The following is a 15,494-nucleotide window of genomic DNA, read 5'->3' on the forward strand; positions in this document are numbered from 1 at the left end:
AATGTGAATTTCCTTTAACACAACACTCAGTGTGTTGTATGGACATAACAGCATTCACATATACTGTCTGGGCCTCAGAAACAAAAGGTGTAGAACTAGAACAGACTGATAACTGAGCAACAGCTCTCATTTATGTTGTGTAGTCCATGACCTTCAGTGCTTACTGAAACAGGGTTGCCAAAAGGGTGAATCACTTTTTCTTCCCACAACTTCCCTCTGACTGATTCTGTTCATGACTAAAATCAGGCCAAATGAGCCATAATATCTACTTAATCAAGTTGGGTTAATAGCTTGTTTTGAAAAAACTAGGTCCAGTCTAGGTTTTCTCTGGTCTTTGTCTTGGTCCAGTTCTTCTAGTTTCAAGCCTCGGTGATGCTTCATTTGACCGAGCCCTTTGCTTACACCCACATAGGTGTTAATATTCTTCCAAAGCCCTGAACAGGTGGTCTCTTAATGAGTGCCTAATTTACAGGGGTCTCGGGGTGAAGTTGGCATTGTTACTCTTTGGAATCCAGAAGCTATATTGGCAGCTAAAGCGGCACCACAGTGTCAGTGTGTGAGAAGAGCAGTCTAGAAAAATATTCATTGAATTGAAGGGAATTTCCAGTGGGACCGGAAGATTTCTTTTTGACACCTGTCTAGGGGGCAACTGTGTCCTTGGTAGACTAGACTTCAGGTCTAGTTTCAGTGTCATTGTTTGTAGCCCCATGCTTATTCTCCTTTTGCGTAAATTTTGGTTCAACTGCTGTTGGATTGAAACAACTGCTGGTATCTTTACCTGGAGTTATTGTCACAGTTCATGGTCCATTTAATGTCAGGGTGGTGTTAAAGCATGTTCCCTTTACCCCCAGCAAATTTATCTCCAGCCAATAAGATGTGAGCTAGGAGTCCCTGCACAATATCTCCAGCTGTTGCAAAGGCCAACAATAATTTGTGTCCTGGATTTACAGAATTACCGAGGGTGAGAGAGACCTGTGTCACAAGGTTTATAACTGGGTCATGAGATAATATGGCTGAAACATGTACAACTAGAAACAATTTCTTTTATTGACACATTATACAACACTGTAATCCAGAACGAAATATATATATATATATAAATAAGCACAAATTGTACAATCTTATGCTAGTCACAAAAAAAGTCATTTCATAAGGTTGCTTTAAAAGATGAAAACAACATTTTTATTACCTTTTAATTCACAAAAAAAGGGCACGGTTTGTTATTTCTACACTGGGGATCCAATGTGTCAAAACTGTCCATAAATACTGTTCAGAAAGCAGTCCAATCCAGACTTTTATCCACAGAAACCCACTTGCGACATCCACTCATTAGTTCTGTTAACATGTATATTGTACAGACAGATATCCAGATGTTCCAATAAAGGGGTCAGGGGTCATGGAGGCAGGGCTTACGGTCTTCACATTGTTTCAAGCAGTGCCTCTCATGTCTCAGCTCTCATTTCTTTAGGGACATTTTGCGTAGCCCCTTCATCCGGTATAGCAGGCCGTTGATGAAGTCCTGAAGAGGACAGAGACAGTGAATAGAAATGAGCCAGACTAGACACCACTGAGTGACTAAACATAGGCTTGTACCCAAAGCGCTTCGTGTAGTCTGCAGTTTTTACAGTTTTACACCTGGATTAACTTTGCTTTTAAAACTTATCAAGTTAGCCAGATAGCTTACAGGTGGCCGAGCTGCAAGTAATAATGCGGTTGTTCCTTAAGTCGGCTGTGTTTATGTTCCTCTGTTCCCTCTATCTCTCAAAAGTCAGCGATTCAGAAACAACAAATGAGGACAAGAATTTTTTCTTTTTTTAAATTTCAGACTGCAAAATTCCCATTGTGGGTCCACCTTAACCCCACACCTAGTCCCTCCTCCCAGGAAATCTCTCCTTTATTGATTAGGTGACTGCTACAATAGCAAATACTGTATATTAGCAAATAAAAACATTATTTCTTACCTCTTTTGGTTTGCCACATTCTTGCAGAAGCTCCTATGAAATAAAGAAACACTGTAAGCCTATGCTTTGTGAAAGCCAAAAGCAGTGTACATTGTACCATAGAGTGAAATGAAACACCCTTCACAAACTTTATGACAGTTAGCTGACAGCTGCACCATGTGACTTAGCAGGTGTCATCACCATGTCAGTGACAGTTAACCCCACTTGAGAAGTGCTATTATTGACAGTTGTTAACAATAACCATAGTGATGATTTTCACAACTTCAGTGAACTGATTCAGTTTGTCGTGCTTCCGCAAGTTCCACTTACATGCAACTTTGATCTCTGCTGTGCGTCTGGCAGTTCCAGTAGCTCATCTATGTCAATTTCCAGCTCTGGAATCTCCTCCTCCTTGTTGCAAGGGATAGGCAGGGGGGAGGCACAAGCACAAAAAGTACTTTGAGATACAGCAGTGCTATTGTTTGGTCAACACAAAGACACTGCTGTCCTGAACAGTGCTCTGAAACCAGTCTGCGTGAACTCTTCATGCATACGGCATCTCTGAGCAGGTGCCACGGTTCAAGTTTAAAGCAACAGTGTCTGGTTGTCCTTGCTCAGAACCAGGGACCAGGCCTCCAGCCATGAAGGCTTTTGCAGAAATTATTGGCATGTTTTTTTCAAAAGCAGAATGTATATGAGTTGTTAAATTAAGAATTTGGGATCCTGTCTGTCCACATTTCTGCTCTCGGGGCACAAGCTGGGAGCCACAGCAGGGTTATTTTCCTGGATGATCTAAATCGAAAATGAACAGCAATAATAGTGCACAAGCTTGTTGCTACTGGCATATTCCACAGTAGGTACATCTTTAAACCTGCCACCCCCTGACATTCTGCTCAGTCACTAAAAAAAAAAACCCTCCAGAACCTTGTAATTAGCTTTGAAGAGGAAGGAAAAGGGACTGCAGTGAAGTCCTTTCAAGCTAGACCATTTCATCAGCTCATGGAAATGCGGTGGAAATGTGGGTGAAGGGATGCAGTGGGCAAGAAGGAAGAAACTTTCAAGAATCTGCTTAGGCTTGATGTGTTCAGACAGCTCTAGTGTTGGTCTACTCCCATCTGCTGTTATGAAATGGGAAGTGGGTTTATGCCAAAACAAACTCAAGGAGGTTGTTTAGGTGTATCCTAGGCCCTCCACAACCTCAAGGATGGCTGGGACAGTGGCCAGCTGAGCACTCCTCCTAAGGGGAAACCATGCAGTAAACCTGAGAGGGAGCTCTATGTTCTGTAAACTTGTTCCCCACTCCTACATCAAATGCCTTTTCAATGCATTATGTTACTTAATTTGCTTTACAACAGAACAGAACAAAAATGGGTAAAAACTATTTAGGGGCTGTCACGCAGAACAGAGGGAGCCAGGACGGCTGGAGCCAAGTGCAGAGTCGTTCATCTGAAGTCAAGGGATGAGGTAAGTTCTCGGTGTCAGGGACAAGCAAAGGGTCAGTTGATCGTCGGTAGGGGTCAGAGTAAAGATCCATGGGTGTGGTCAGGGGACGAAGCGAAGGGTCGATCGGGCAGCTATCGGCATTGGAACGAGGATCCATGGACGTGGTCGGGAAACAAAGCGAGGGGTTGAAAACCGGAGAACTTGAACTGTAAACTAGAGATGCGTGTGAACGAGACGTCACAAGGAAGGGCGGTTGTCCCTGATGAGATTCTGTAAAGGTATAGGTGCTGAGGTGGGTCTTTTAAAGGGTGAGCAGTTAGTCAGGAACTGGAGTCAGGTGCTGTCAACTGGGTTGTGGGCATGAATGTAACAGGGGCAGGACCAGTATACCGTGAAAATGTAAATGCAAACAGGTGCATAATGTGACTCAAAGGCAAAGAATTAAAATATTTAGCAGGTTTGGTCATGTAGCACTCTCTAAGAAGTTTCAGAAAGGTTGCCGGACCTTTCAAAATTCTTTCACGTTATTTAAGTCAGGTGTTAACTAGTGGAGGAAAGTTAGACACTTAAGACAGATCTTAAATTTTCGAAAGAAAATTGCACAAAGTAGAACAAAGCAATGACACGACAACTCCGCCATGGACGGTTCCAAACCCGGCAGAGAAAGAAGGATGGTTGGACGTGGGGCTAGCTACCCAACACTGTAAAAACCTTGCCAGCAAGGAAACGTCATGACATCTCTGCTCTTAGAGATGCCTGGAGAGTCCTTGTTGGCGGCCTACGCCCCAGGAGGGGTGGAAAGCATAAGAAGAAGAAGAAGACTGGAGTAATGCTGAAACAGGTGAATATCACACTTGGACAAGTAAAGGGTGTGCAAATAGACCGTGTGCTGATGAATAATTTATCAAAGGGAGCACAGACACCTTGACTGGACTAGTCAACCATTGAAAAAGTCTGTGGAGCTCACAAGTTGAGCCTGGGAAACCATACATGCCGTACGACATGAGTGCATACCGACAGCAGTCAGCACAATGTCCTGGCTGCAGATTACTTCCGTTCAGAACACCAAGCCTCCACCACGTAAACATATGCAGTAGATTCTGGGCCAGCCACTGACCTGCTGTACAAATAAATATAAACCTACATTCTAAGCTTGTCTGAGAATTCTAAAGGGATATTTGAACCAAGCAGATTTGGCAGAATAAGTTGCATTTTTTCATACATCTACACTAGCAGAGTTTGGTTTGCGGCACAGCTTTTTTTTTTTGTTTTGTGTATTCTGTTGACAATGAACGCTGAGCCGCTGTGGAGCTTATTTATGGTTCGCACTGTCTTGCTGAGGGCTGTGCCGCAAACCAAACTCTGCTAGTGTAGATGTATGAAAAAATGCAACTTATTCTGCCAAATCTGCTTGGTTCAAATATCCCTTTAGAATTCTCAGACAAGCTTAGAATTTTCAAATTATTGTGTCAGGTCTTGTTTCCCAGCTCATCAGCTTTCTCAACATAGTTCAGCTTTTTCCTCTAGGGCAGCTACTCATTCATCTTGCAATTCTGCCAGTTCCTTAATAACAGAAGTCCTGTATTCAGGCCTGTTGATGTAGTTTTTAAAATTATGCAAGCAACTAGTGAAATTAGTTAAGTTTTGTTTCTATAGCATCAAGCAGGATCAAGGCTTTTTTATGCAGTACTGACATTTGTGTGCTGAGCTTTCATAGTGCAGTATATACTCATTCATCTATCTGATGCTTTTCTCCAAGTTGCCCAAAATTATTTACTTGTTTATACAGCTGGGTAACTTTTAGTGGAGCAATTTAGGGTAACTACCTTGCTCAGGGGTACTACAGCTGGAGGTGACATTTAAACCTGTGACCTTTGGATCCAAAGGCAGCAGCTTGAACCACTGCATTACCAGCTGTCTCCTATAGTCAAACCTAATACCAGGTATCTCTTCCATCCATGGCACAAGATCTTCACTTGATGGTGAGCAGAGACTTGGAACACCCTGGACTGGAGACCCTAACCTGACTTCTATCACTTGTCTCCTTTTTAGTCCCTTCACCTTTTTGAGAGTTTGCTGTAGAAAAAAATCTGAATATTCTTTGTGATTCTTAGAGAGAGACATGGCAAATCTGTCAATTGTATCATCTTAGAATCTACACAAGGGAAGAAAAAACTCAGAACTGTAGACTTCTAGAGCACTGTAAGAATTTCAGCAGCTATATATTGGGTCAGGGAGTGTGATCTCCAATGCATAACTTTTAGATTAATATGTGTATTTGTAAGATGTGTTAACATGTAAAGAGTGAGGTCCAGTGATGGAGACTGGGAATCATCCATATGATACAGTGAGGCCATCATAATGGAAACTGGGTTCACATTAAAATAAGTGCAAGTGACAATGACTGAGTAAATGAATATAAAAGTCCTGGCATGAGCTGGTAATGTTAATATACAGCAGTGTGCACTAAGTCTGAATGGCAAAGTATGGAAACTGTACACAACACAAAGTAAACTGTGTGTTCCTGATGTTGCTGATGATAATTTTTGTGTCCAGCAGGAATTCTCTAAAGGAAGAAAGGATGACTTCCTCAGTCCCAAGTTTCGTATCCATAGCAACGCTATGCCCACGGCCAACATATCCATGTGTTCTTCTGAATGTTTTTTTTTAAAACCTCCAGGGCACAGCTCTCCCAGCACTTACTGTTCATGTCTTAGCTTGCTCAAAGCAAATCCCACAAGTATTCCTCCATAGCAACACCCCTTACTGTGGTGAACCTTAAGTCCTTAAAACGGTGGCCACTGTAGAGAGGGATGATCCTGTGTGTAAATGACATGCAGTTACTATTCGTCCTTTATCTAAAATATATAATTTTTTAATGTATAACTGCATAAAAGAAATCCACTTTTAAAGCTTATTAACAGACTGTTTCATTTTAGAAGAGAGCACATAATAGGGGGACTCAGTAGGAAGTGATTTTATGCTGGAAGTCAGTCAAGAGTGATTTGCTTAAGTGGGTCCATTGCTAATCAGATTTTCCTTTACCCTTAGCCTGTAAGAGGCTCTCAGCATAGAGCAATCTAAACAGCACATAGTTTCAGGGTCATAGGTCACATTCCTAAATTGAGTGTTTTTCCACCTTCTAGAGTCTAGGCTAACTGAACTGCATTATGGGATTGATAATAGCCTTATCTGTGTCTCGAATCAGATCATGTGTTGGCCATGATAATATGCAATCACATAACAAAGTCATCACCTTTTTTCACAGTGGCAGTTGACCGAGCACATCCAGGACACAGGCATTTATTTGCTTTAGTCTCTGTTGATAGATTTATCTGCTCCACTGGGGTTTCTGTCCCACGCCATGCCAGAGATATTCCCGCTGATGTCTCCGGCTCTGTTTTCTGGGAATGCTGTGTGTGTTTGCAGAGGTGTAACTTCAACTCCGGCCATCTGTCAAGCCTCAACACTAGTAAAGGTATAAATTAGAAATGTGCTTCAATTATTCAGCGCTGGACACAGGGGGCACAAATGCTTCCATGCGGAAAAGCTGGGGTGCCCATACCATGACCTTTCCCATAGTCCTCACAAAGTGGAGAAGCCAGGCACATGCCACCCTATATATAATCTTTATAACCATGTTGCACTCAGAATACACTCTGAAACTTTTTTCAGCCTTTCTCTGCATTCATAGCAAACAGGCCATAGGCCTATGGAAAAGTTTGTATCAGCAGTTCTTCCCGTTACAAGAGAGATGAAAGATGCAACATTGATCCTTGGCCCTTCCCTCATTTATTGATCTGGGAAGAAGCAATGAATATGGATAAAGATGTTTGCTCTTTTTTAGCAAACATAGAATTTATTTTAAAAAATCATGCTCTATGATTATAATGTCCTACAATGTTGCTTCTGATAATGTTAAAATATTATGTCTTTAGACACTGCTTGATTTAAGTTTAACTAAATAATAATAATAATAATAATAATAATAATAATAATAATAATAAAACTATTTTATATAGCACCTTTAAAAGTAGCTTTTCAAAGCACTTTACATTACATAAAATTGTATAATCTCTACAATTAAAAATACACACACATTGGCTGAAACCGCTCGTCCCAAGCGGGGTCGCGGCAAACCGAAGCCTAACCCGGCAACATTGGGTGCAAGGGTGGAGGGGGAGTGGTCACACCCAGGACATGACGCCAGTCTGTTGCAAGGCACCCCAAGCAGGACTCAAACTCCAGACCCGCCAGAGGGCAGGACCCGGCCAAGCCCGCTGCACCACTGCACCCCCTCCAATTAAAAATACATCTAGTTAATTAATTAATTAGTTAATTGACACATGCTGCTATATACATGGGGGGTGTGGTGGCATGGTGGGTTCAGCCAGTGCCTGTTGTGTGGTGGGTCTGGGGTTCGAGCCCCACTTGAGGTGCCTTGCAATGGAATGGTGTCCCATCCTGGGTGTGTCCCCTCCCCCTTGGCCCTGCACCCTGTGTTGCCGTGTAAGGCTCCAGCTTGCCGCGACCCCGCTCGGGACAAGGGGTTCTTAACGATACATGGATGCTGCTATATATGATCAATAAATAAATTAATTAATTTATTAATTTATAAAAATCTATATAATACAAATTTACCACACAACTAAATAATGTAAAGCTTGTCACGGATTCCAGGAAAAGAGCACCCAGTTGTGTTATCTGAAGACAGTTCTAAACGTAAGTCTTAAGATTCTATTTAAAATCAGAGAATCTCTGGCAGTTTTGGGAACAGAATAGCACAATTTGGAGAGGAGAAAGGCAAAAGGCCTTGTCTCCCATAGAGTGTAGAGTTTGAGAGACCTGTAAAATTCCACAGTTAGGTGGATGAAAATTGTGAGATGTGAAATAGACTGACAGAAGTTTGCCAAGGTACAGAGGTGTCAAGCCTTGTAAAGCTTCATAGGTGAGAATACAGATGCTGAGGTCAATCGGAACCCTAGGAAGCCACTGCAGTGAATCCTGAACAAATGTGACGTGGTCACTTACATGAGACTTAGCGTGCGTTCTAGCTGCTGAATTCTTATTTAAGGTAGATTTCAAAGCTCCAGCAAGGTGAACATTACAGTAGTCGGTTCCAGAGAAGAATGTGTTAAACAGCCTTTCAGCAACAGAAAAACGTAACATGGGATATAGTCCGGTTTTCTTACTTGAAAATAAGTAATATTAATAGTGTGGATCGTGTGGATCAAAAGTGAGGCCAAGGTCAAAAAGTACTCGTACAGGTTTTATCCATCCATCTATTTTATTTCCCGCTTGTCCTACTTGGGTAGCGGTGGCAACAGGGAGAGCAGAGAGGCCCAGCCACTCCTGTCCTCCGCAACTTCCTCCAGCTCAACCTGGGGGATCCCCAGCCGTTCCCAGGCCAACTGTGAGATATAATCCCTCCAGCGGGTCCTGGGCCGACTTCGGGAACCTCGTCCCAGTTGGCTGTGCCTGGTATACCTCCAAAGGCAAGGCACCCAGGGGGCATCCTTACCAGATGCTCGAACCACCTCAACTGGCTCCTCTCAATGCAGAGGAGTAGCAGCTCTACTATGAGTTCCTCCCGGATGACCGAACTCCTCACCCTGTCATGTAGAGTGAGTCCCACCACCTACTTGTATCTGTGATCTTATTCTTTTGGTCATTACCCAGAGTTCATGACCATAGTTGAGGGTGGGGACATAGACCAACTGGAAAATAGAGAGCTTTGCCTTATGGTTCAGTTCTCCCTTCACCACTACAGTCTGGTACAGCAACCGCATTACTGCTGCCGCTGCTCCTAGTCTGCAGCCGATTTCACGATTCCTTCACTCCTTACTCGTGAATAAGACCCCAAGGGTTTAGTCTAAATAAAAACCAAGGTTCCTCATCATTTGTATATATGAATTCAGATTTTACATTCTAAAAGTGATGGGGAAAACCCAAGAAGAATGACCTCGGGCTTATCATGTATTTGATGTAGAAAATTTTGTACCATTCAGGATTTAAACATGAGATCATTCATAGTGCGAAAAGCAGCAATTAGTTGTAAGAGAATTAGAAAGGAAAGGGACCCAGAATGTGAAACCATCAACCGGTCTTTAGTAACGAATGGAAGGATTCAGAAAGGTTATTTGTTAATAGGGGATCATTGAATGGTATCTCAACAGCCCATTGTGAGATTTTCAGAAAGAAGGGCAAGTTTGAGAAAAGATGGTAATCCAGGGGCATAAATGATTTTTTTGGGTACCAGCATGACTGGTGCCTGGTTCAAGGACTCATATTGTAGGACTAGAACCTAGAGCTGGAAAAGAGGACAGAAACAGTCTCAAGAAATGAGATCCATTGAGGATCTAAATATGCTGCTTGCACCTTTGCAGAGTCGAAACAACAACCGATGCTAATCAGTATGTTATTTGTGAAAGTACCAAAAGTGTAAACTGATTTATGGTCGAGTTACATTGTTTTATTATTAAAATGAGCTAATTTGCATTTCCAGCACATACAGCAGTGCTGCACTATTTATTATCCAATTAAACGCATCTCAACATTTCAGTGCATTACAACACAGCTAAAATAAGCCCTTTCAAAGACGATTTCCCACGTTAAGTTACTTAATGTACCGCCTTTCGAGTTTTAACATCAAAGCCTCATTTAGAAGTGTGGATATTTCAGCAGTCCTTTTCATTTCCATATATTTGACAGCCACAGTGAAAGATGTTAAACCAACCACCCAAGGTGGTTTATAATAGGGAATTAGTTACTTTTAAAGCCCAGCGTATTCTGCATTTATAAGAAATATGAGAAACCCACAGAGCACGTCATTTACACGTCTGACAGGAGGTGATATTTTCCACCCCCTGTTTTCTGACTACAGCTCCAAGAGCCTTTTATCTAATAGCTGTAAGTGCTCCTTAAGTGCAATATATTGCCTTTGCAGTGCTGCAATCCTCTTTCCTGTTTTAAAACTAAAATTCTAAGACTTTAATTCATATTGCAGCCTTTCAGTGTTTCATTTACATACACCACTTATTGAAAGAGGCTGTAATTTGAAGGGGGAAACCTGATTCTTCATGTTCACCTACAAAATCCTTAATCCATCACAGCACTTAGCTATGTTGTTCAGACTACCCAGCAATATCCCTTAGGTGTTGTCAGATTTTAATTTTGTGCTGAATATTTTGTGCGTGGGGGGTGCGGTGGCGCAGTGGGTTGGACCACAGTCCTCCTGTCCGGTGGGTCTGGGGTTCGAGTCCCGCTTGGGGTGCCTTGCGACGGACTGGCGTCCCGTCCTGGGTGTGTCCCCTCCCCCTCCGGCCCTACGCCCTGTGTTGCCGGGTAGGCTCCGGTTCCCCGCGACCCCGTATGGGACAAGCGGTTCTGAAAATGTGTGTGTGTGTGTGTGTGTGTATTTTGTGCGTGCACTTCTCAACCAGCCTGACACAGCTCGTCTTGGCTCCGAAGGCACCGGCTTGTGACAATGCGCTGCCTTTGTTTAGCTCTAAAGGAGCCACTGTGCTCCCTGCCAGGCCCCCTTTTCCGTGTGCTGAACCACATGGCCGTCGGCAGCAGGCGGTCTCTGCGCAGGAGATGATGGTGCCGTGGGGCCTGTTGTAAATTGTCTCTGACTGGACCATGTCTGAGGGGTGCGGTGGCGCAGTGGGTTGTACCGGGTCCTGCTCTCTGGTGGGTCTGCGGTTCGAGTCCCGCTTGGGGTGCCTTGCGACGGACTGGCGTCCCGTCCTGGGTGTGTCCCCTCCCCCTCCGGCCTTACGCCCTGTGTTACCGGGTAGGCTCCGGTTCCCTGTCACCCCGTATGGGATGAGCGGTTCTGAAGATGTGTGTGTGTGTGTGTGTGTGTGTGTGTGTGTGTGTGTGTGTGGACCATGTCTGCAGATCACACATACAGAGGGTTAAACCCGGTCATGTGTTGTCCACTAGTAAAAACCCATCCTGTGCTCAGGCTATTGACAGAAGTAGAACATGCACAGTGACAAACCTGAAGGCTACCAGTTCAAGTCTAAGGGGCTTGATTTAGCATCCTTGAGCAAAGCTACTTAGTCTGACTTCAACCAATAACATATCCAGCTGTGCACAAAATGTGGGTGGAAAACTATGACTGTCACATGCACCCAGCCAGCACCTGTCTCTCATCAAGGCGACAAGGGTTAAAAGGACTGGGAGTCCACCCCTGATTGTGGAACCTCTCACGAGCAACCGCATCTCCAGTCTCTACAGCGAATCCATCGGTTCTACGACGTGCTCCCCTGGCTTCTGACCTTGCTTTGTTTCATCGATTACGTTCCTTGTCTGTCCCCGAAACCCTGAACGCACATCGCCCGACCCACGCCTGTCCCCGACTACTGCTCCTATCTTGTGTTTTTGGACTTGTTGCTCATTAATCAGAACCTGTGATTGGGTCCCACTCACCTTCGCTCCGGCTTCCATTGTTTCAGCATGACAATGACATGGAGGGATAGCCATCTAAGATGTAAGCATGCCTTACATCAGTTGTGAGAACTCACCAAGCAGATTTCTGAATTTTCATTGAAAAAAAACACTTTTTTGTTTTAAAATGGAGTCATTGCTTCTGTCTATGTGTTTTGAACTCTAATCCCAGTGTTCCACTGTGTGTGCTGCATTTTGCTGCAGAGTTCTTCAAGTTCAGATGAAATCAGATGATCAAATGAATCAGATGATTCAAATCATATTAGACCAAATACCTCACCAGCTATACAGCTGTATAATTTAATTTATGTAAAACACTTGCAAGAGGGGTCTCAGTGCAGTGTTTAATTCATGTGAGCTTAACTGAAACTTAAGCAAAACTTAATAAATTGGTACTGGACTTAATCTGGATTAATCTAGGTCTTAATTTAATTACTGAACGGTTAAGCACTTAATCTGTGTAACAACTGTTTAATTTAAATAAGGATAACTGCATTAAGAGAAAATTTAAACACCTTAGCTGATATTTTCACAAAAATTCATTGAATCGCACAAAATCTGATTGCACACAATAAAGGAGTGATTCCTCGGTTGTCGTGTTAAGTTTTATATTTTAATCACGCGATGCACACATTCATCAGTCACTTCCATAAAGGATATTGTATTGAGTAACTGGCTGCAACTATAACCAGACTGCATAGGGGTACGTGAGGACCAAGTTCAAGAATCATTGTTCCAAATAGTACTTTTACTCTGCTTTACATGCCAGCTCCAGAAATGCATCTACAAGACTAGTGTTATATGAATTACAAGAAGATGGAGCAACACTGTAACTCCTCAAAGCTGAGACAGTCTAACTGGTATGGGGTGAGTTGGTGCAATGTTTGCATCTAGGTGAGCATTGACCTCGGGGAAACATCTCACTCTTCCTCTTTCACAGTGCTTTGCCCTACAGCTCCGATTCCATGCTGAGTGCCAGAATTCCGTTGCCATGGCTTCCCTCAGTCCCCCCACTGACACAGCAGCACAGTGTGATTGAATCTGGCATGATGAGTGGGGTCATAGCCTGAGATGCGGACTGACAGACCTCAGTAGCACCCCTCCCTCATCTCCCTAATCGCTCGCACAAACAGGAGTGTTTATGCTGTTCAGGACTAATCCCTCTGCCGGCTTCCCCCGCAGAGATCAGAGTGGGAAACCTTTCAGCTTTTTAAACCCTGTCTGGCTGCCAAGCGCCCCGGAAGGAGAACTATTGACTCCCTGTCCGGACCCATTATTGTAAAGGGACAGGGGGTGTATAATCAGTACAAAGTGTTTCTGTGCAGGGAAGTGTCATGAAAATGTATCATATATCAATTAATATTCAGAAACATGGAGACAAGTATCAACAGGAAAGACCGATGTCTTTTCAACACACCAGTGGTAAGAGAGAACAAATTGTCTTGTAAGTAGCATAGAGTTGTAGATGTATTGTAAATGTAAATATAAATGTATTATACTTGCTTTTGTTGCGCTAAACTGGAGCACTAATGGAAAAACCACAGCACCGTTAAATCAGAACATTTCAGAACATTTCACAGGGCATTAATAACTATCTAATAACTATGTAATCAAAGCTGTGACTTTAAACACATCTATTTAAATATCTACTGTCTTTTGTTCAGATGTATAACCTGCAACAACTAAAATGTCCAGTTTATACGAACATCAGAGTAATGTTTTTCCAGCTGAAACAATGTCTTTCATATTGACACTAACAGAGTGAACGTCAAGTCGGGAATGGCTTTTCAGATGAGCACTCAGGCATATTGCTTTCCGGCTGAGGTTTAATTAGCGTGCCCCCCGAACGGCCAGCGAGACGAGAGCTTTCTCACAAGCCCTTGTGAGCAGGTCCCTCCACCCACGCCAAGCATTCTCACAGCCGGTAGCGCCTGTCAGCACAGCATATCCACAACGACAGTAACCCCCCACCTCCGGCACTCAACTGTCACCAGACTCTCTCACACTTCAGCATTTAATTATTGACGTAGATGGCTGGTGAGCATCAAGGAGCTGGCCGTGCATTGCCTCCCTCCCTCCACCTTCCCGCTGCCCCACCTCCCGGCCCTGCTCACCTCACAGTCGTAGAGCAGGTGCAGCTGTCCGTCGATCCACTCCTCGATGTCCAGCCGCCTCTGCAGATCCTTGCGGTTGTACTTGACCGTCAGCTTTCCCAGCTTGCGGTGGGGGGGCTCCTCCTCCTCCTTGTCTGGGGTTTGGAACACCACCCTGGACTGGGAGCTCGGCTCCGACGCCATGCCTGCTGCGGCCTCCGCAAAACAGCTGAGGAAACTCTGAGCGCTGCCTCTCTCTCTTCCTCTGTCTCTCCCCCCCGCTCTCTCTCTCTCCCCCTCCCTCTCTCTCTCTCTCTCTCTCCCCCTCCCTCTCTCTCGCTTGCTCCTTATCCTCTGTGGAGGACGGTAATAAAAGATGCCTGTGTGAGTGTGAGCATGCGCTCTCCCGCATTCACAGAGGTAGAGGGAGGGAGCGAGGGAGCCAAAGAATGAGTGATGCAGCAGAAGGCAATCAGGAAGCTGATAACAATGCCGAAAAGGGCAAAAGAGCAAACGCCGTGTGTCGAAAAAGCAGGAGTTTTGCTGTTCTTGGCAATGACAACCAATAGAGCGCTGGGTCGACTGATAAAGTTTCTGACATCCTGGTGATTGTGCTGCGTATCTTAATGGGTCCAGTGAGAGTTCCAAAATACAACCAAACAATAACAAATGCATTTCCAGCGCACAAAATTAAAATAAGATTAAAAACACGTATTAGCACAAATTAAAAGCAATCAGATGTAAAGAATAAATACTGTGCTTCTTGGCTCTCAGCCAAACAGGCGCACAGTTTACTGATCTCATCCGGAGGGAAGCCCACCATTTCCTCCCTGCGGGACCAATTTGAAGGGCTACAAGCGCTGCTGAAAGCATGTTAGCTCTGTAGTTCCGCTCTGAGGAGAGCAGAGGACTGGGGCCACAGGGAGCTCTTCACCAGCTCCTTATTGGCCCTACTTCCTGGCCATCTCCACCAGACCTAATGGAGTTTTTATTAAGGTTTAATACGGTAGCAGGTGGACTGCAGACAGGATAATGGACCACGTTAGCCCCGGATGTTCACGAAACATAACCCTCGGCCAACTTTATGCCAGTATTAAACGTAAGCAGGGAAAGAAGATGGAAAAGAAAAACACTTCCTAAAAGTATTTTTGTTTTTGCTGCATTTATTCAGATGATGTGATGGAGAGCTGTTCGTGCGACATGGGCTGGATATGCGGACCACCTGTTGTCTGAGTATTTATGGGTACTGGGGTATTTGAATGGAGATCCAGTGCCTGGCTTGTTAAGGCCATACTCTAAGAAACCTCGACTTCTAAGTGTGATGTTACAGATGACATGCTATGTCAAGGTAGGCAATACAAGGATCAGCCACAACATTAAAACCACCTGCTTATTTTTTGTGTAGGTCCCCCTCGTGCCACCAAAACAGCTCTGACCCATCAAGGCATGGACTCCACAAGACCTCTGAAAGTGTCCTGTGGTTTCTGGCACCAAGACATAAGCAGTAGATCCTTTGAGTCCTGTAAATTGCAAGGTGGGGCCTCCAGGGATTACACTTGTTTTT

General features: G+C 44.0%; 1 protein-coding gene across 1 annotated transcript; it reads right to left on the reverse strand.

The window, feature by feature from the left end:
• Positions 1-1,160: 1,160 nt before the first annotated feature.
• ppp1r14d (protein phosphatase 1 regulatory inhibitor subunit 14D) lies at positions 1,161-14,195 on the reverse strand. Its single transcript, XM_018727730.2, has 4 exons — positions 13,952-14,195; positions 2,271-2,351; positions 1,962-1,994; positions 1,161-1,519 (listed from the first exon to the last, which is right to left on the reverse strand). The coding sequence occupies exons 1-4, from the start codon at positions 14,132-14,134 to the stop codon at positions 1,457-1,459; spliced, it is 360 nt and encodes a 119-aa protein (XP_018583246.1). The 5' UTR covers positions 14,135-14,195; the 3' UTR covers positions 1,161-1,456.
• Between the last annotated feature and the right edge of the window lie 1,299 nt (positions 14,196-15,494).

The sequence above is a fragment of the Scleropages formosus genome, chromosome 15 (assembly GCF_900964775.1).
Source record: "Scleropages formosus chromosome 15, fSclFor1.1, whole genome shotgun sequence".
NCBI lineage: Eukaryota > Metazoa > Chordata > Actinopteri > Osteoglossiformes > Osteoglossidae > Scleropages > Scleropages formosus.

What these genes read in the sequence shown, in the direction of transcription:
- ppp1r14d (XM_018727730.2), bottom strand. Translation starts at nt 14,134, where the DNA reads ATGGCGTCGGAGCCGAGCTCCCAGTCCAGGGTGGTGTTCCAAACCCCA. An exon ending in AGCAGAGATCAAAGTTGCAT is followed by an intron (nt 1,995 to 2,270) that starts GTAAGTGGAACT and finishes TTTATTTCATAG; the next exon opens with GAGCTTCTGCAAGAATGTGG. An exon ending in AATGTGGCAAACCAAAAGAG is followed by an intron (nt 1,520 to 1,961) that starts GTAAGAAATAAT and finishes TGTCCTCTTCAG; the next exon opens with GACTTCATCAACGGCCTGCT.